The 22011-nt window shown below is 49.3% G+C and overlaps 1 protein-coding gene across 1 annotated transcript in view; it reads right to left on the bottom strand.

The window, feature by feature from the left end:
* Positions 1-757: 757 nt before the first annotated feature.
* The window catches only part of LOC144509005 (proline-rich protein 12-like), an 89946-nt gene continuing 68692 nt past the window's right edge, over positions 758-22011 (bottom strand). Inside the window, exons 12-16 of the mRNA XM_078237242.1 lie at positions 13187-13312; positions 11620-11717; positions 7931-8083; positions 6115-6210; positions 758-1161 (exon numbers count right to left, since the gene is read on the bottom strand). Coding sequence (XP_078093368.1) covers positions 1021-1161; positions 6115-6210; positions 7931-8083; positions 11620-11717; positions 13187-13312 — 614 coding nt within the window. The 3' untranslated portion in view covers positions 758-1020. The remainder of the gene's footprint in view (positions 1162-6114; positions 6211-7930; positions 8084-11619; positions 11718-13186; positions 13313-22011) is intronic.

The following is a 22011-nucleotide window of genomic DNA, read 5'->3' as shown; positions in this document are numbered from 1 at the left end:
GATAGGAGTTAGTTTTGAAGGGTCGGAATTATAATTTACAAAAAAAAAAGACACATTGTGATGGGCAATCTGACACCTCAAACTCCATTATATTTCGCTTTTAAAAAGAAGAAAATCTGTGCCTGGTTTTAACGTAGTGGTTTTTTTCCCCCACCCCCAAACGCGCCTTTTCTTTCCCCCTCTTGTCTCAAACCCAATCCCCTGCGCCACTCACCACAAAGCCGCACTCAGCATCGCACCCAACATGATGGCCGCCTCCGCACCCCCCCCCCCCCGCCGCACTAACACACCGCCACGAAAGAGTGAATGGAGATCGCGAGTGGGCCAAATTACCACGCGGCTCCCTGGGTTCAGGCCGAGAGTTCATTAAAAGGCTGGCGGCGTCTTTCGCCCCCGTCAGCACCACTCCAACCCCGGCCCCCACCCCGCCTCCTCCAGCTTAGCAACCGCGTTTACAGAAACGGCAGGGAAGGTGGGCAGGTGCTGTGGGGAGTCAGTCCGGGCGACAAAGGAATTAACACTATTGCTTTGCAAGGCTTTAAAATTCAGCACTTACCCTCCGCCTTGATGCCTCTTGGTACCACTGAGAGCAGGCCGGGGCCTAGGCCGCGAGGCTTCATCGAGGTTGTGGGGGGGAGGGGGGGCGGCGGTGAGAGAGAAAATAAGTCGCTCAACACTCCTAACTGAATAGTTTTCGCACTGAAATCACCGCACAGCAACAACAACAATCCAAAAAATAAAAATAAAATCCAGTGATGAATGTTAGGCCTTCTCCTTTGATCATTGATGTCACGTCCTGTACAGTTTTAGTGAGGACGTGGGGGTCCACCATTGGAGGGAGGGAAGGAGGGAGATGGACGCGTTGGTGAGGGAGGGGAGGGTCAGGAATAGGATGAAGGGTGAGGGGATGAGAGGGGGGGAGGGTGGGGGAGGGGGAGAGAGAGAGAACGAGAGAGAGAGAGAGAGAGGGGATCGTCCCGGGCAGCCTTTGTCATGCGGTCGGGTGGAGGCGGAGGGTTGTCACGCGCACTGCTGCTGCACCTGTGTGAGGAGCTCGCTGAATGAATCAAAGAGTTTCTCCAACCACGCCACGTTCCGCATGCACTGTTGTACAATCTCCTCCTGGCCCAAGTCCTCGTTTACCTCCGACAGAGTGTCTGTCTGCAGGGTGGGGGTGGGGGAGAGAGAAAGCCAAATGCAAGACTAAAACTCAAGTAAGTTTAAAGTTTATTTATTAGTGTCACAAGTAGGCTTACATTAACACTGCAATGAAGTTACTGTGAAAATCCCCCAGTCGCCACACTCCGGCGCCTGTTCGGGTACACTGAGGGAGAATTTAGCATGGCCAATGCACCCTAACCAGCACGTCTTTAAGATACTCTATAAGAGAGTCGGTGTGCGCTCGATGGGCCAAATGGCCTCTTCTGCACTGTAGGGATTCTATGACTTTGACCTCTCGATTCCATGAACAGCAATTACGCGAAATCACACTCGGCGAATATTCATTTTGGGGGTTTAATCATAGAATCCTTACTGTGCTGAAGGAGCAGTAAGTAGTCTCACAACACCAGGTTAAAGCCCAACAGGTTTATTTGGTAGCATGAGCTTTCGGAGCGCTGCTCCTTCATCAGATGAGTGCAGGATTTGTTTCACAAACAGGGCAGATATAGACACAAACTCTATCATGGGATAATGGTTGGAATGCGAGTCTCAACAGGTGCACCAGGTAATCGACACTCCTAACTGAATAGTTTTCGCACTGAAATCACCGCACAGCAACACCAACAATCCTAAAAATAAAATCCAGTGATGAATGTTAGGCCTTCTCCTTTGATCATTGATGTCACGTCCTGTACAGTTTTAGTGAGGACGTGGGGGTCCACCATTGGAGGGAGGGAAGGAGGGAGATGGAGGCGTTGGTGAGGGAGGGGAGGGTCAGGAATAGGATGAAGGGTGAGGGGATGGGAGGGGGGGAAGGTGGGGGAGGGGGAGAGAGAGAGAGAGAACGAGAGAGAGAGAGAGGGGATCGTCCTGGGCAGCCTTTGTCATGCGGTCGGGTGCAGACAATGTGAGTGGAGAGAGGGTTAAGCACAGGGTTAAAGAGATGTGTATTGTCTCCAGCCAGGACAGTTAGTGAGATTTTTGCAAGTCCAGGCAAGTCGTGGGGGTTACTCACCTGACGAAGGAGCAGTGCTCTGAAAGCTCGTGCTACCAAATAAACCGGTTAACCTGGTGTTGTGAGATTTCTTACTGTGCCTACCCCAGTCCAATGCCGGCAACTCCTCATCAGTGTTAAAGGAGGTCATTCGGCCCATCAAGCCTGCACTGACTACAATCCCACCGAGGCCCTATCCCATAACCCCACGTATTTACACTGCTAGTCTCCCTGACACCAAGGGACAGTTTATCACGGCCAATCTGCCTAACCAGCACATAGAACATAGAACATAGAAAAACTACAGCACAAACAGGCCCTTCGGCCCACAAGTTGCGCCGGTCATGTCCCTACCTACCTAGGCTTATATATAGGCTTACCTATAACCCTCAATCCTATTAAGTTCCATGTACTCATCCAGAAGTCTCTTAAAAGACCCTATCGAGTTTGCCTCCACCACCACTGACGGCAGCCGATTCCACTCACCCACCACCCCCCGAGTGAAAAACTCACCCCTGACATCTCCTCTGTACCTACTCCCCAGCACCTTAAACCTGTGTCCTCTCGTAGCAGCCATTTCAGCCCTGGGGAAAAAGCCTCTGAGAGTCCACCCGATCTATGCCTCTCAACATCTTGTACACCTCTATCAGGTCACCTCTCATCCTTCGTCTCTCCAAGGAGAAAAGACCGAGCTCCCTCAACCTATCCTCATAAGGCATGCCACTCAATCCAGGCAACATCCTTGTAAATCTTCTCTGCACCCTTTCAATAATTTCTACATCCTTCCTGTAATGAGGCGACCAGAACTGAGCACAGCACATCTTTGGACTGTGGGAGGAAACCAGAGCACTCGGAGGGAACCCACGCAGACACGGGGGAGGGGGGGGGCGGGGAGAATGTGCAAACTCCGCACAGTGACCCGAGCCGGGAATCGAACTCAGATCCCTGGCGGCGTGAGGCCACCATGTCGTGCCATCATTTCCACCATCGTTTGGGCAAAATGACTGAATCCTCACACCCTCTTCCTTCCTGTCCCCGAGGGCAGGTCCTCTCTCAGAGTGCCAGGCTCTCCAGCAGGGGCAGGTCCTAAATCCACCCCAAAGCGGAACAGGGATCGAATCCCGCGCTGTGGGCACCAATCTGACCTGCACCTGCCATCCAGCCAACTGAGCCAACCAGACCTCCGCAGGGAGGCTGAGTTGCCACCTTTCCATGCACGTTGCAGGATGGAATAGCGATGATAAAGGGTCATCTGGACTCGAAACGTCAACTCTTTTCTCTCCTTACAGATGCTGCCAGACCTGCTGAGATTTTCCAGCATTTTCTCTTTTGGTTCCAATATTGCTTCCATCACATTGACTGATTGTAAAAATAGTCTATATCACAAGTCAACAATTCCTGCAGCAGTAAAGATTTGGGGTAAAACTACAATTACTGCAATTTTAGAATGCCCAACACCTCAGTTAAAGCTTTTAAGCATCAGCCTGGCACTTCATCGAGGCAAGTTTGATTATGACTGAATTTCCTGCAGTGCCAATGCATCCCCTTATCCAACCAGGTCAATACCAACCAGATCAGGGTGGCACAATGGTTAGCACTGCTGCCTCACAGCTCCAGGGATCCGGGTTTGATTCCCGACTTGAGTCACTGTCTGTGTGGAGTTTGCACATTCTCGCCATGTCTGCGTGGGTTTCCTCCGGGTGCTCCCATTTCCTCCCACAGTCCAAAGATGTGCAGGTTAGGTTGATGGGCCATGCTAAATGGCCCATAGTGTCCTGCGATATGTAGGTTAGAGGGATTAGTGGGGTCAATGTTTGGGGTTATGGGGATAGATCCTGGGGTGGGATTGTGGTCGGTGCAAACTCAATGGGCCGAATGGCCTCCTTCTGCACTGTAGGATTTCTACGATTCTAGTGCCAGTGAGAAGGCATTAGGTTGAGGGGTAGTAAGGCAGAGGATGGCTTGAAACAGACACACGGGTCTGTCAGATCTCATCAAAATCGGCTTAGATAATTTAGACAGGATTTGTTTTTATAAATTATTTGGTGTTGGGTTCTTGTGAGGCAGTATCCATTGCTAAGCACCCAGTTACCCTGAGGGAATTGAGAATCAATCTCTTTTAATTCATCCGTGGGATGTAGGCATCGCTGGCTGGCCAGCATTTATTGCCCATCCTTGGATTGGATACAACTGAATAGCTTGCTGGGCCATTTCAGAGGGCAGTTGAGAGTTAACCACATTGCTGTGGCTCTGGAGTCACGTGTAGGCCAGACCGGGTAAGGACGGCAGATTTCCTTCCCTAAAGGGACATTAGTGAACCAGATGGGTTTTTACAACAATTGACAATGGTTTCATGGTCAGCATCTGGTGTCAATGGCAACTAATTACTAGAGTGATATTAATTCAGTTTGACAACTGACCGTGGTCAGATTTGAACCTACAACCTTTGGCTTACTAATTCACCACTATGGGCACCACGCTATCATATCATAGAATCCTACAGTGCAGACGGAGGCCATTCAGCCCATCGTGTCTGCACCGACCACAATCCCACCCAGGCCCTATCCCCGTATCCCCATGCATTTACCCTAGCTAGTCCCCCTGACACTAAGGGGCAATTTAACGTGGCTAAGCCACCTAACCTGCACATCTTTCAGACTGTGGGAGGAAACCGGAGCATCCGGAGGAAACCCACGCAGACATGGGGAGAAAACCTTTCTTTGATTTTTAAGTTGGAGTAAGTTTTGTTATATTTTTATTATTTGCATTTTGAAGAGTTCCTTCTGAAGGAACACTGTGACAGGGTCTACCCGCAACTAGATGCGGAGCTGAAGAGAACCTTAACAGTGGGGGAGGAATTCAGCCCATTTGTCGGTGCTGGCCCTTTGTAGCCTCGCTCCCCTGCACTTACCCCATAACCCTGCCCAGTTTTCCTTTTGAAGTATCCAACACCCTTTCGAAAGTTATCGGATCTGCTTCCACCGCCCTTTCAGGCAGCAAGTCCCAGACCACAACCACTCACAATGTTAATTTTTTAAAATCCTCATATCACCTCTTGTCCTTTTATTTGATCTTGTATCGTTGGAATATATTCCAGGCCGAGAGAGAAAGAGATCTGTTGCTTGATCTTGTATTGTCGATATATTTAAGGTTGGGATAAGCAGATATCTTTTAGCTGATCTTGTATCATTGGAATATATTTAAGGCTGGAATTGACAGAGTTTTGGTCTCTCAGGGAATTAAGGGGTGCGGGGAGCAGGCAGGAAAGATCAGCCAGGATCATAGAAACCCTACAGTGCAGAAAGAGGCCATTCAGCCCATCGAGTCTGCACCGACCACAATCCCACCCAGACCCTACCCCCATATCCCTACATATTTACCCGCTAATCCCTCAAACCTACGCATCTCAGGACTCTAAGGGGCAATTTTTAGCATGACCAATCAACCTAACCCACACATCTTTGGACTGTGGGAGGAAACCGGAGCACCCGGAGGAAACCCACGCAGACACGAGGAGAATGTGCAAACTCCACACAGACAGTGACCCAAGCCGGGAATCGAACCCAGGTCCCTGGAGCTGTGAAGCAGCAGTGCTAACCACTGTGCTACCGTGCCGCCCATCGTATTGGACGGCAGAACAAGTTCGACGGGCCATCTAGTCTAGTCCTGCGCCTGTGTCCTTTTGCCAATCACCTTAAATCTGTGCCCTCTGGTGACCAACTCTCCTGCCAGCGAGAACCATTTGGCCCTATTTGCTCTGTCAAAACCCTTCGTAATTTTGAACGCCTTTATGAAACCTTCCCTGAACCGTCTCCGCTCGGAGAACAGTCCCCAGTTCAGTCTCTCAAACACAACGCAAGACACAGGCGGAGAGACAGCTGGAGAGGGGAGTATTATAAACCAATTGACGCGGGGGGTTTTTTTGAAAGGAAGAAGAGGCCAGAAAGGAACCAACTCACCTGCTCCTTGCAATGCAGTAACGTGTGGTACTTGTAGTGGTGGAGGGAGTGAAACAAAGTGTAAAACTGTAATTTCTCCGCCTCCACTTGGAAGTCCTGGAAAACAAACACAGGGAAGATCTCCAGAATCAACGAACGCACAGTGTGGGCAATGCCAGCTTACACGCAACTGCAAACTGGTCAACTATTGCCTCTCCATCAAACACGCATAGGCAAAACACAAGGGCAAGGGGGGGAGGGGGTGGAAAAAGAAACAGTTGCTTCATCCACGGGCGGCAGGGTGGTTAACACGGCTGCCACACCGCAGCCAGGGGTCCGGGTTCAATTCCCCTGGAGAATGTATAAACTCCCATTCCACTCATGGGAAGAAAGTGCAAACTCCGGAAAAAGTAAAGTAAAAGTTTATTTAAAGTGTATTTATTAGTCACAAGTAAGGCTTACATTAACACTGCAATGAAGTTACTGTGAAATTCCCCTCGTCGCCACACTCCGGCGCCTGTTCGGGGTCAATGCACCCGAACCAGCACATCTTTCAGACTGTGGGAGGAAACCGGGGCATCCGGAGGAAACCCACGCAGACACGGGGAGAACGTGCAAACTCCACACAGACGGTGACCCAAGACCCAGGCCCCTGGAGCTGTGAGACAGCAGTGCTAACCACCATGATTAATATTTATTTGCAGTATTACTCATTCAAAGCATTTACCTCCTAACTGAACAGGGTGGCACAGTGGCTCAGCAGTTAGCACTGCTGCCTCACAGTGCCAGGGGTTCGATTCCAGCCTTGGGTGACTGTCTGTGTGGAGTTTATACATTCTCCCCGTGTCTGTGTGGGTTTCCTCCGGGTGCTCTGGTTTCCTCCCACACTCCAAAGATGTGCAGGTTAGGTGGATTGGCCATGCTAAATTGCCTCTTAGTGTCAGGGGGATTAGCAGGGTAAGTGCATGGAGTTATGGGAATAGGGCCCGGGTGGTATTGTTGTAGGTGCAGACTCGATGGCTGAATGGCCTCCTTCTGCACGGTAAGGATTCTAGGATTCAATAATCCTATTGCAGGAGGCCATCATGATTAGATGCATTCTATCCATAGACCCACCCTCCCAACCCTCCCTCATCTCCGCAGTCTTCTGATGTCCCAGGAGAGGCCAACAAAAATAACCCCGGGGCCACTCAGAGAGGGGAAATTTGGGAAAATGCCACTCCGGCTCTCTCAGGATGTCAAATCCAGTCTGGGAGATCAAAGCATCACTGAATGTCATCTGTAACTTACCTTCCGAATAACGGGCAATCTCTGCCCCAGTCAGAAGCCAGCCCCGAACCCAATTGCTGCCAAAGATGGAGGTCAAAAGGTCAAAATTTAAAGCTGCCAAACTCAAGGTCGAGTCCCCAGGGCTGCGATGCAACCAATTGAAAAATGAGGTGCTGCTGCTCCAGCTTGCAACTGGCCAAGAATGGACATGTGGGCAAAAAGGTCAATGACCTCATGTTCCTCCATTCCAACGCCACGTCGCTGACTGGGGTAGAATTCCACTGGTATCGGCAGCCCTCCGAGTGACTCTCCCAGCGGCAGGTCAGCCAGCTACCCGACCCTAGGGGCATCAGAAATAACCTTCACCTTGCCCTGTTCCCCGCCCCACCCACCCTCCTGTGATGACTTGATCGGACGTGCCATTGACCCCAGTGAGAGGGGTCACCACGTAGACCAATTTGTCTTGCACCTTGAGCCTCTTGTAAGGCATCAATAGGTGGCGCCTGCTCGCTCAGTGCCTCCCCCCCCGCCATTCCCCGGACTGGCGCCAAAGCAGAGGGATCTCTACCTGTGGCCGCGGTACATTCTTCTTTAGTTGGTTGAGTGTCTTCCTGTTGTACGGCGCACCGGCCACTTTTAACTTCACTGAGCTGGCCGGGATGCCCTTGCGGTCTGCTTCACAGTCTTCGACGACCAATTGAGGAAACGCCTGCAGCCCCTCCTGTAACAGAGCAGATGCACAGAGCCAAAGCATTACCCGATGGTCCAAATCCTCTCAACCAAAGACCAGCGAGGCTCATAACACTCGCTGTGATGTGGGCGGCACGGTGGCACAGTGGGTTAGCACTGCTGCCTCACAACGCCAGGGAGCCGTGTTCGGTTCCGGCCTCGGGTCACTGTCTGTGTGGAGATCTGCACATTCTCCCCGTGTCTGCGTGGGTTTCCTCCGGGTGCTCCGGTTTCCTCCCACACTCCAAAGACGTGCGGGTTAGGTGGATTGGCCGTGCTAAATTGCGCTAAGATGTGTCGTTTGATGGATTAAATGTCTGGGGTTACGAGGATAGGGCCTGGGAAAAGACACTCAGTTGGAGAGTCAGTGCAGACTCAATGGGCCAAAGGGCCTCCTACTGCACTGCAGGGATTCTATGTGCAAATGTTACTGCAACATTACACAAGAGGCCTTTGTGCAGCGATATGCAAATATTCAAAAACTGCTACCCAAGGTGACCATCATTGGTGAATGGCATCCTGGTGCCTGTTTGGCATTGAGTAGCGCCGGGTTCCTGTAATGCTAACTACAAGCTAAACAGACCACAAAGTTAAATTCAACAAATTCACTGCTAATGACATGGTAATTGCTAATTACTATCAGTCAACCCTTCTGGTGCTGAAAATTAACTATTTCAAGTGGGAAGTCTCATCCTTTCAGGTGGCAATTGTTGTTGGAGATTTTTTTTAACGTCAAACTTTAAAACATTTTTTAATCGTTTCCATTTTGCCTTTATCGCTCCCCCCCCCACCCCCATTAACCTTTCTATCCCTCTCTCATTTCCGTCTCGACTTGAATCAACATCAAATTCATCCACTTTAGCTTACACATCGTCCTCAGTCTTTATGATGCTGGTTTCTCCCTCCTTCAATCTGGTTGGTTATATTTGTGGCCCCGTTGCTTGTCCTGCTGACCCGGGTCTCAAATCCCCCAATTCCCTTGCTGCATCGTTGTCAGCTAGCATTTTGGGTACTTAAATTCAAAACATTTCTTGCTGATGACGTTGTAATTGCTAATTACCTCCAGTCAACCCCTCTGGTATTGAAAATTAACTCGTTTGAGTGGGAAGTCTGATCCCTTCAGGTGTTAATTGTTGTTGGAGATTTGGTTTTAAATGTCAAACGGGTGGCAAGTGCAGTTAGATGCCCTGCAACAGCAAAACCTGACCCAATATCGTGCCCAACTCCGGGCATCAATTCTACTGGCCTGGTAACACCACAAATGACGACAAGATCCCTTAGACCAGTATGAATTCTTCTCTCAGTATTCACAGTACAGTTAACTGTGTTCCATATTGTGCATTGTGCCTCAAAAATCATCTGCGCAGTGTCTGTTTTAAAGGCAATGTATAAAGCTCCCTTTGTCTCTAACATTCACAAAGGCACAAGAATTAGGAGCAGTAGGCCTTTTTGGCCCATCGAGCTTCTTCCGCCATTCAATCGGATCATGGCCGATTTGACTTATAGCCTCATCTGCACTCCCCATTGTCTCGTCAATCATTGTCGCGATAAGAAAGCTCACCAATGCCTCTCATGGAGGTTAAGGAAATTCGGCATGTCTACTAAGACTCCAACTTTTACAGATGCACCATAGAAAGCATCCTTCCTGGTTGTATCAGAGCTTGCTATGGCTCCTGCTCTGCCCAAGACCACAAGAGACTACAAATGGTTGTGAATGTAGCCCAATCCATCACACAAACCAGTCTCCCATCCATTGACTCCGTCTACACTTCCCACTGCCTTGGGAAAGCAAGCCAGCATAATCAAAGACCCCGCACACCCCGGATGTATTCTCTTCCACCTTCTTCTGTCGGGAAAAAAATGCAAAAGTCTGAAAACACATACCAACTGACTCCAGAACAGCTTCTTCTCTGCTGTCATCAGACTTTTGAACGGTCCGATGACTGTAACACTACATTCTGCACTCTCTCCTTTCCTTCTCTATGAACTTGGTTTGGCAACTGCTCTGCCCAAGACCGCAAGAAACTACAAAAGGTCTTGAATGTTGCCCAATCCATCACGCAAACCAGCCTCCCATCCATTGACTCTGTCTACACTTCCCGCTGCCTTGGCAAAGCAGCCAGCAAAATTAAGGGCCCCACACACCCCGGACATTCTCTCTTCCACCTTCTTCCATTGGGAAAAAGATACTAAAGTCTGAGGTCACGTTCCAACCGACTCAAGAACAACTTCTTCCCTGCTGCCATCAGACTTTTGAATGGACTTACCTTGCATTAAGTTGATCTTTCTCTACACCCTAGCTATGACTGTAACACTACATTCTGCACCCTCTCCTTTCCTTCTCTATGAACAGTATGTTTTGCCTGTGTAGCGTGCAAGAAACAATACTTTTCACTGTATCCCAGACAATAAATCAATAAACCAATCCAAAATATATCTAATTCAGCCTTCGATATATTCTATGATCCAGCGTCCACTGCTCTCTGGGGAAGAGAGTTCCAAAGAATAAAGGAGCTCTGAGAAACATTTTTCCTCATCTCTGTCCGAAATGGGGGACTGCCTAATTTTTAAAAGCGTGCCCCTTAGTTCCAGACTCCCCCTCGAGGGGAAACAGGCCTCTCGGCATTCCCTCTGTCAAGCCCTCTTGAGGTTTCGTATGTTTCGATAAGGTAACCTCAGGACCAGCCACTTAACCTCGCCTCGAGATAACCACTTCCTCCCAGAAAGTGTGCTTCCAAAATACGCAGTCAATTAGCAAAGGAGCCATTAAGGATCTGATTCTGTGCAATGTGAATTCCACATTTGATTTGATTTATTATTGTCACATGTATTAACATTCAGTGAAAAGTATTGTTTCTTGCACGCTATACAGATAAAGCATACCGTTCATAGTGAAGGAAAGGAGAGGGTGCAGAATATAGTGTTACAGTGGGGTGGCACGGTGGTTAGCACTACTGCCTCACAGCACCAGGGATCTGGGTTCAATTCCTGGCTTGGGTCACTCTGTCTGTATGGAGTCTGCACGTTCTCCCCGTGTCTGTGTGGGTTTCCTCCGGGTGCTCCGATTTCCTCAAACAGTCCAAAGATGTGCTGGTTAGGTGCATTGGCCATGCTAAATTCTCCCTCAGTGAACAGGCGTCGGACTGTGGCGACTAGGGGATTTTCACAGTAACTTCATTGCAGTGTTAAAGCAAGCCTACTTGTGACACTAATAAATAAACTTTAACTTTTAACTAGGGTGTAGAGAAAGATCAACCGAATGCAAGGTAAGTCCATTCAATTGGCAGCAGGGAAGAAGCTGTTCTTGAGTTGGTTGGTACATGACCTCAGACTTTTGTATCTTTTTCCCGACGGAAGAAGGTGGAAGAGAGAATGCCCGGGGTGCGTGGGATCCTTGATAATGCTGGCTGCTTTTCCGAGGCAGCGGAAAATGTAGACAGTCAATGGATGGGAGGCTGTCATGACAATACCCCAGTCAGCATTGACATACGGACTTTAGTCAAGGAAGGTAAGCAGTCGCACAGGTACCTGCAGCGAGGAGCTCAGAGACACTCGCTTTGTCACTCGTTTCTTATGTTCCGTTAAAATGCCATCAATCTTCCTCATAGTCGGTAAGTAAAGTTCGTCTGCAACGAAAAGCAATGATATAAATTAGCAGCGAACGGCGGCGGTGCCAAGCCTCACAGCGCCAGGGACCCCCGGTTTAATTCTGGTCTCGGGTCACTGGCTGTGTGGAGTTTGCACATTCTCCCCGTGTCTACGTGGGTTTCCTCCGGGTTCTCCGGTTTCCTCCCACAGCCCAAAGATCTGCAAGTTAGGTGGATTGGCCATGCTAAATTGCCCCTTCGTGTCCAAAGATATGCAGGTTAGGAGGATTGGCCATGCTAAATTGCCCCTTATTGTCCAAAGATGTGCAGGTTATGTGGATTGGTCATGCTAAATTGCCCCTTAGTTGCCCAAAATGTGTAGGTTAGGTGGATTGGCCATGCTAAATTGCCCCTTCGTGTCCAAAGATGTGCAGGTTATGTGGATTGGTCATGCTAAATTGCCCCTTAGTTGCCCAAAATGTGCAGGTTAGGTGGATTGGCCATGCCAAATTGCCCCTTCGTGTCCAAAGATGTGCAGGTTAGGTGGATTAGTGGGGTAAATGCGTGGGGTTACGGGAATAGGACAGGAGTGGGGAAAGATGTGGACCTGAGTAAGATGCTTTGTTGGAGGGGCGGTATAGGCTTGATGGGCCGAAAGGCCTCCTTCTGCGCTGCAGAGATTCTATGATACTACGATTCAATCCCACAGACATTTGGTAGCATTTTCAGAAACGTTGGCAGATATTTCTTTTCACTACCCCAACTCCCCCACCCCCCCGAAAAACAGAATGAGACGCCAGGAGGGCGAGGGAACCTGGAGTGGGGGGGCTCAAGTGCGCAATCAGAGAAGCAAGAGAAAGGGAGCGAGAAAATGAAAACATGAGACAGGATTGGGGATAACAGCAAAAATTTGGAAATAAGTTTTCTCACTCAAAACCGATATACGGTTCGCAGGTTGATCATGATAAGGGCGGCACGGTGGCAGTGGTTAGCACTGCAGTCTCACAGCGTCAGGGTCCCGGGTTCGATTCCCGGCTTGGGTCACTGTCTGTGTGGAGTTTGCACATTCTCCCCGTGTCTGCGTGGGTTTCCTCCAGGTGCTCCGGTTTCCTCCCACAGTCCAAAAGACACGCTGGTTAGGGTGCATTGACCCCAGCATTTGCTGCCCATCCCTAGTTGCCCGAGGGCAGTTGATAGTCAACCACATTGCCGTGGCTCTGGAGTCACATGTAGGCCAGACCGGGTAAGGAAGGCAGATTTCCTTCCCTCAAGGACATTAGTGAATCAGATGGGTTTTTCCAACAATCGACAATGGGTCGCCAGTAGATTCTTAATTCCAGATATTTTTAATTGAATTCAAATTCCACCATCGTGGTGGGATTCGAACCCGGGTCCCCAGAACATTAGCTGAGTTTCTGGATTAATAGTCTAGCGATAATACCACTAGGCCATCGCCTTCCCCGACGAATTGTGACAAATATATAATGAATAAACTTGATCATTCCTACCGTTGTTGGCCTCGATTGTTTCGATCATGGCTGGGTCAAGGGCAGCACTGACCAATAACTCAATGTAGCTCTTGTACATCTCCTTCATTGCCCGCGTGTTCAGAATGCGGCCCGTGGGAATCCGTTCTGCGGCACAGGGAAGCAGTCACAATTAATCACCTATTTTCACATTTATAACAGTACATTTGAAAAAAAAAACTTTCGCCAATGAGCCTTTCCTGATTTACAAACCCCTGCCCCAACATCCAGGCTCAACACTCCCCAGAGACACAAATACCTGTGTCCACATTTACAATAGTGACTGGCTATGTAAACGTATCACGCTGTACTTCCAGCCTCCCACCAGTGGTGCCGCTATAGTGCTGCGGCTTTGCACTTTCCCACCCTGGCTACAGCACATGGAAACGTATCATCACAAATCTTCCTTCTGTGCAACCTGGTTCAATTGCCCGGACACTACAACAGTGACCACATTTCAAAACACATTCCATAGGGGGAGGCATGATGGCCCAGTGGTTAGCACTGTGGCCTCACAGCGCCAGGGACCCCGGTTCGATTCCAGCCTTGGGTCACTGTCTGTGTGGAGTTTGCATGTTCTCCCCGTGTCTGCGTGGGTTTCCTCTGGGTGCTCCGGTTTCCTCCCACAGTCCGAAATACGTGCGGGTTTGCTGCATTGGCCGTGCTAAATTCTCCCTCAGTGTACCCGAACAGAGTGCGGCGACTTTCACAGTAACTTCATTGCGGTGTTAATGTAAGCCTACTTGTGACACTAATAAATAAACTTTAAACTGAGATGAGGAGAAACTACTTCTCTCAGAGGGTTGCGAATCTGGAACTCACTGCCCTAGAGTGCAGTGGAGGCCGAATCATTCATGCATGGGACATGGGCAGCGCTGGCTGGGCCAGCATTTATTGCGTATCCCTAGTTGCCCTTGGAGGGCAGCTGAGAATCAACCACATTCCTGTGGCTCTGGAGTCACATATAGGCCAGACCGGGTAAGGATGGCAGATTTCCTTCCATAAAGGACATTAATGAACCAGATGGGTTTTTCCGAAAATCGACAATGGGTCATCAGTAGATTATTAATTCCAGATATTTTTTATTGAATTCAAATTCCACCAGCTGCCGTGGTGGGATTCGAACCCGGGTCCCCAGAACATTAGCTGAGTTTCTGGATTAATAGTCTAGCGATAATACCACTAGGCCATTGCCTTCCCCAATCAATCAACAATAACCAACCAATTAACATAGTCAAGGTATGTTTCTAATGAAAAGCGGATGAAGGGCGATGGGGAGCAGGCAGGAAAGTGGAGTTGAGACCAGGATAAGATCAGCCATGATCGTGTTAAATGGCTTGAAGGGCTGAATGGCCGACTGCCGCTCCTCATTCCTATGGTCCGATGTTTAGAAATACTTCATGCGGGGCGGCACGATGGCACAGTGGTTAGCGCTGCTGCCTCACAGCGCCAGGGACCCAGGTTCGATTCCCAGCTTGGGTCACTGTCTGTGTGAAGTTTGCACATTCTCCCCGTGTCTGCGTGGGTTTCCTCCGGGTGCTCTGGTTTCCTCCCATAGTCCAAAGATGTGTGGGTTAGGTGGATTGGCCATGCTAAATTGCCCCTTAGTGTCAGGGGGACTAGCGAGGGTAAATGCATGGGGTTATGGGGATAAGGCCTGGGTGGGATTGTGGTTGGTGCAGACTTGATGGGCCGAATGGCCTTCTTCTGCACTGTAGGGATTCTACGATGATCATACATAAAGCGTTGAGATATCCTATGTTGTGACAGAGGCTATGTGAATGGAAATCTTTCTTCCTTACGCAATCATTACACTGATTTACAGCGATTACATCAAGTTGCATTTTTACGACAGATTATTGGCGAATTAACCTTCGTTGCCCTCAATTAAATATCGCTGAATTATTCATATTTTCAGGCCTAGATTTTATGATAATACCCATTGTGGATGGAACCAACAAATTGAGGGGCCCTGATGTACTCGTAACCGTTTATTGAACCCAGTCATTCACTTTATTTCAGCAGGGAGCCAGAAAGGAGATAGAGATCGCCTAAGGACCTGGATGAGGAAGTGGAGGGATGGGTTGGTAAGTTTGCTGACGACACCAAGGTAGGTGGTGTTGTGGATAGTTTGGAGGGATGTCAGAAGTTGCAGCGAGACATAGATAGAATGCAAGACTGGGCGGAGAAGTGGCAGATGGACTTCAACCCGGATAAGTGTGTAGTGATCCATTTTGGCAGATCCAATGGGATGAAGCAGCAGTATAATATGAAGGGTACCATTCTTAGCAGTGTAGAGGATCAGAAGGACCTTGGGGTCCGGGTCCATAGGACTCTTAAATCGGCCTCGCAGGTGGAGGATGCGGTCAAGAAGGCGTACGGCGTACTAGCCTTCATTAATCGAGGGATTGAGTTTAGGAGTCGGGAGATAATGCTGCAGCTTTATAGGACCCTGGTTAGACCCCACTTGGAGTACTGCGCGCAGTTCTGGTCACCTCATTACAGGAAAGATGTTGAAGCCATTGAAAGGGTGCAGAGGAGATTTACAAGGATGTTGCCTGGATTGGGGGGCATGCCTTATGAGGATAGGTTGAGGGAGCTTGGTCTCTTCTCCCTGGAGAGACGAAGGATGAGAGGTGACCTGATAGAGGTTTACAAGATGTTGAGAGGTCTGGATAGGGTAGACTCTCAGAGGCTATTTCCAAGGGCTGAAATGGTTGCTACGAGAGGACACAGGTTTAAGGTGCTGGGGGGTAGGTACAGAGGAGATGTCAGGGGTAAGTTTTTCACTCAGAGGGTGGTGGGTGAGTGGAATCGGCTGACGTCGGTGGTGGTGGAGGCAAACTCGTTGGGGTCTTTTAAGAGACTTCTGGATGAGTACATGGGATTTAATGGGATTGAGGGCTATAGATAGGCCTAGAGGTAGGGATGTGATCAGCGCAACTTGTGGGCCGAAGGGCCTGTTTGTGCTGTGGCTTTCTATGTTCTATGTTCTAAGATGGCACGGTGGCGCAGTGGTTAGCACTGCTGCCTCACAGCACCAGGATCCTGGGTACGATTCCCGGCCTCGGGTCACTGTCTGTGCAAAGTCTGGACATTCTCCCCGTGTCTGCGTGGGTTTCCTCTGGGTGCTCCGGTTTCCTCCCACAGTCCAAAGATGTGCAGCTTAGGTGGACTGGCCATGCTAAATTGCCTGTTATTGTCAGGGGGACTAGCTAGGGTAAATGCATGGGAGATGGAGCCTGGCGAGGGGATTGTGGTCAGTGCAGGCTCGATGGGCCGAATTGCCTCCTTCTGCACTGTAGGGATTCTATGAGAGTCATAGAGATCTACAACACAGAAAAAGGCCCTTCAACCCGTTGAGTCTGCGCCAATCAAAGATAAACCATCCAACTGTTCTAATCCCATTTTCCAGCACTTGGTCCATAGCCTTGTAGTGCACATAACATAGCACAGCATCCCGACAGTGCAGAAGGAGGCCATTTGGCCCAGCGAGTCTGGACCGACCACAATCCCACCCAGGCCCCATTCCCGTGACCCTACCTATTTACCCTGCTAATCCCCTGACACTAGGGTCAATTTAGAATCATAGATCATAGAAACCCTACAGTGCAGAAAGAGGCCATTTGGCCCATCGAGTCTGCACCAACCACAATCCCACCCAGGCCCTACCCCCATATCCCTACATATTTACCCGCTAATCCCTCGAACCTACACATCTCAGGACTCTAAGGGGCAATTTTTTAGCATGGCCAATCAACCTAACCCGCACATCTTTGGACTGTGGGAGGAAACCGGAGCACCCGGAGGAAACCCATGCAGACACGGGGAGAATGTGCAAACTCCAGACAGACAGTCACCCGAGGCCGAGGACCAAACCCGGGTCCTTGGCGCTGTGATGCAGCAGTGCTAACCATCGTGCCACCCCACATCTAAATACTTCTTAAATATTATGAGGATCTCTGCCTCCCCCACCCTTTCAGGCAGAGTTCCAGACTCCCACCACCATCTAGATTGTGGGTACTGTCTTCATTTTGTTGTCTCGAGTCGGGAGGTGGTGGTTTGCCAAGTTTCACCTCCTGATCAATATCCAACAACATACACTGGGAACACCCGTGGGAAACAGAATGGGCAAACAGAGACTTTGGATCAGCACCAATAATCAATCAGCCCATCGATCTGTATCACACTTGAAGAGAATCTATCTGGTCAAGCAACTCAATCCACGGGGTCATGCCCCAAGCAGAGAACAACCTGCGTAAGGATGAGGAGAATTCTTATTTTTAAACACGGTGTGTTGTTATGAGTGTGCTCATAGAGTCTTACAGTGCAGGAGACCATTCGGCCCATCGAGTCTGCAGCGACCACAATCCCACCCAGGCCCTGTCCCCCCCTTACCCCATGCATTTACCCAGCTAGTCCCTCTGACACTAAGGGGCAATTTAGCGTGGCCAATCCACCTAACCCGCACATCTTTGGACGGTGGGAAGAAACCAGAGCACCCGGAGGAAACCCGTGCAGACACGGGGAGAATGTGCAGACTCCGCACAGACAGTGACCCGAGCTGGAAATCGAACCAGGGTCCCTGGCGCTGTGAGGCAGCAGTGCTAACCACTGTGCCACCCTGATAGAACAGTGGAAGCACATTCAGTAGTACATAGAACAGTACAGCACAGGAACAGGCCCTTTGGCCCAAAATGTTGTGCTGAACATGACGCCAAATTAAATTAATCCCTTCTGCCTGCCCTTGGTCCATATCCCTTTATTCATAAAAGCCCCTTAAATGCCCCGATCGTGTCTGCCTCTACCACCATTCCTGACAGTGCGTTCCAGACACCTACCACTCTGTAAAAAAAATTACCCCTCACATCTTCTTTGAACTTTCTGCCTCTCAGCTTAAGTGCATGCCCCGTATGTTAGACATTTCAACTCTGGGAAAATGATGCTGATTGTCAACCCTATCTGTGCCTTTCATAATTTTATACTCTTCTACCGGGTCTCCCCTCAGCCTCCGCCGCTCCAGAGAAAACAACCCTAGATTGTCCAGCTTCTCCTTATAGCTCACACTCCCTAATCCAGACAGCATCCTGGTAAACCTCACCAACATTTACAGATGCACCATAGAAAGATGCATCTTTCTGGTTGTATTACAGCTTGGTATGGCTCCTGCTCTTTTACAAAAGGTCGTGAATGTAGCCCAATCCATCACGCAAACCAGCCTCCCATCCCATTGACTCTGTCTACACTTCCCGCTGCCTCAGGAAAGCAGCCGGCGTAATCAAGGACCCCAACGCACCCCGGATGGGAAAAAAAGACACAAAAGTCTGAGATCACCTACCAACCGACTCAAGAACAACTTCTCCTTTTTGCCATCAGACTTTTGAATGGGCCTACCTCGTATTAAGTTGATCTTTCCCTACACCCTAGCTATGACTGTAACACTACATTCTGCACCCTCTCCTTTCCTTCTCTATGAATGGTATGCTTTGTCTGTATAGCGCGCAAGAAACAATACTTTTCATTGTATAATACGTGACAATAATAAATCAAATCAAATAACAGCTTCTTCCCTGTTGCCATCAGACTTTTGAATGGATCTCCCTTATATTAAGCTGATCTTTCTCTACACCCTAGATATGACTGTAACACTGCATTCTGCACTCTCTCCTTTCGTTCTCTATGAAGGGCGGCACGGTGGCACAGTGGTTAGCACAGTTGCCTCACAGCGCCAGGGGCCTGGGTTCAATTCCCAGTCACTGTCTGTGTGGAGTTTGCACGTTCTCCCCGTGTCTGCGTGGGTTTCCTCCGGTTTCCTCCCACACTCCAAAGATGTGCGGGTTAGGTGGATTGGCCGTGCTAAATCGCCCCTTAGTATCAGGGAGACTAGCTAGGGTAAATGGGGTTACGGGGATAGGACCTGGATGGGATTGTGGCCGGTGCACACTCGATGGGCCAAATAGCCTCACAAGGCCTGTGGGGATTCTGTGATTCTGTGATGAATGGTATGATTTGTCCGTAAAGCGCATGAGAAGCAATACTTTTCACTGCATCCCAACACACGACAAAAATAAATTGATCAAAATCTTCACAGGCTGCGGTAACCATTGACCAAGGCAGTCGACACCGATGCTTGTTACATCACCCCTTTCCCTCACGTTCGCTCTGAAGCATGCAGGCACAGCAATCTGGAATGTCCCTGCGGACACAACAAGTCACAGCACATCAGGGAAAAGTCTGAGGGAACACCGGCTCCCACAACTCTGTACAGGCGTCGCTTCCTGCAAGAGGATCACGAAGCAGTAAAGGCCCAGCCACGCTTAAAAGCTAAACTGCTGCCATCCTCACCAGACCCCGGCCTTCCAGAGGCTCCGAGTCAGGCCGAGAGACTTTTCTTTCACTTCAAAGTCCACCCATTGTGTTTACTTTCAAACAAATGATTCCCCAGGGGGAGATTATATCAGCAGCACTGCGATTACTTGAGAACTACACAGACTGAATATCAGTTCACCAGTCCACTGGAGCTCCGGCCAAATTAGAAACATATAGCAGTTACCCGGGCCCGGATGGAATGCATCCCAGGGTACTGAAAGAAATGGCTGAGGTAATAGCAGATGCGTTAGTAGTAATTTATCAAAATTCGCTGGACTCTGGGGTAGTGCCGGCTGACTGGAAAACAGCTACTGTTACGCCGCTGTTTAAAAAAGGAAGTAGACAAAAGGCGGATAACTACAGGCCGGTTAGCTTAACGTCCGTAGTTGGGAAGATGCTAGAGTCCATTATTAAAGAGGAAATAACAGAGCACCTGAATAAGAATGGTTTGATCAAGCAGACGCAGCATGGATTCATGAAGGGAAAGTCGTGTTTGACGAATCTACTGGACTTTTATGAAGATGTCACTAGTGCGGTTGACAGAGGGGAACCGGTGGATGTGGTGTTTTTAGATTTCCAGAAGGCGTTCGATAAGGTGCCTCACAAGAGGTTGCTGCAGAAGATTGGGGTACACGGAGTTAGGGGTAAGGTGTTGGCGTGGATTGGGGATTGGCTATCTAACAGGAAGCAGAGAGTTGGGATAAATGGGTGCTTTTCTGGTTGGCAGTTGGTGACCAGTGGCGTGCCGCAGGGATCGGTGCTGGGGCCTCAATTGTTTACCATTTACATAGATGATCTGGAGGAGGGGACTGAATCTAGGGTATTCAAGTTTGCTGATGACACGAAGGTGAGTGGGAAAGCGAATTGCGTGGAGGACGCGGAAAGTCTGCAGAGAGATTTGGATAGGCTGAGCGAGTGGGCGAGGATCTGGCAGATGGAATATAACGTTAGCAAATGTGAGGTTATCCACTTTGGAAGAAATAATAGTAAATTGGAATATTATTTAAATGGAGAAAAATTACATCGTGCGACTGTGCAGAGGGACCTGGGGGTCCTTGTGCACGAATCGCAAAAACTCAGTCTGCAGGTGCAGCAGGTGATCAAGAAGGCGAATGGAATTTTGGCCTTTATCGCGAGGGGGATAGAATATAAAAGCAGGGAGGTCTTGCTGCAACTGTACAAGGCACTGGTGAGGCCGCAACTGGAGTACTGTGTGCAGTTTTGGTCCCCTTATTTGCGAAAGGATATATTGGCCTTGGAGGGAGTGCAGAGAAGGTTCACCAGGTTGATACCGGAGATGAGGGGTGTAGCTTATGAGGAGAGATTAAACAGATTGGGTCTGTACTCGTTGGAGTTTAGAAGGATGAGGGGTGATCTTATAGAGATATAGAAGATAATGAAGGGGCTGGATAGGGTAGAGGTGGAGAGATTCTTTCCACTTAGAAGGGAAACCAGAACTAGAGGGCACAGCCTCAAAATAAGGGGGGGCCGGTTCAGAACAGAGTTGAGGGGGAACTTCTTCTCTCAGAGGGTAGTGAATCTCTGGAATTCTCTGCCCATTGAAGTGGTGGAGGCTTCCTCGTTGAATATGTTTAAATCACGGGTAGATAGTTTTCTGATCGATAAGGGAATTAGGGGATATGGGGAGCAGGCGGGTAAGTGGAACTGATTCGCTTCAGATCAGCCATGATCTTGTTGAATGGCGGGGCAGACTCGAAGGGCCAGATGGCCTACTCCTGCTCCTATTTCTTATGTTCTTATGTTCTTACTGCACAGACACAGGCACTTAGCCCATCTGGTCTACACTGCCTTTTTCGGCTCCACACAAGCCTTCACCTTCTGACCCTCATTCATCTAACCCCACTCCCCTAACCTTCTAAATTCTAAGTCCAAAGGTGTGCGGGTTAGGGTGGATTGGCCATGCTCCCTTGTTGTCAGCAGGGTAAATATGTGGGGTTACGGGGCTAGGGCCTGGGTGGGATTGCTGTCGGTGCAGGCTCGATGGGCCGAATGGCCTCCTCCTGCACTGTAGGGATTCTATGATTCTAAATCCATTCTCTCTTACATATTTGTTCAATGTCCCCTTAACCACCCCAGAGGGTAGCAGTGGAAGGGTGCGTTTCTGAATGGAGGGCTGTGACAAGTGGCGTTCCTCAGGGATCAGCGCCGGGATCTTTGCTGTTTGTAATATATATATATTATATATATATATTTTTGGAGGAAAATGTAACTGGTTTGATTAGTAAGTTTGCGGATGACGCAAAAGTTGGTGGATTTATGGATAGCGATGAGGACTGTCAGAGGATACAGCAGGATACAGATCGGTTGGAGGGCAGAGAGATGGCAGATGGAGTTTAATCCGGACAAATGTGAGGTAATGCATTTTGGAAGGTCTAATTCAGATGGGAAATATACAGTAAATGGCAGAACCCTTTAGA

The sequence above is a fragment of the Mustelus asterias genome, chromosome 21 (assembly GCF_964213995.1).
Source record: "Mustelus asterias chromosome 21, sMusAst1.hap1.1, whole genome shotgun sequence".
NCBI classification, from domain to species: domain Eukaryota; kingdom Metazoa; phylum Chordata; class Chondrichthyes; order Carcharhiniformes; family Triakidae; genus Mustelus; species Mustelus asterias.
Note: the sequence above shows the minus strand (reverse complement) of the source record. Positions and strands in the feature narration are given on the sequence as shown.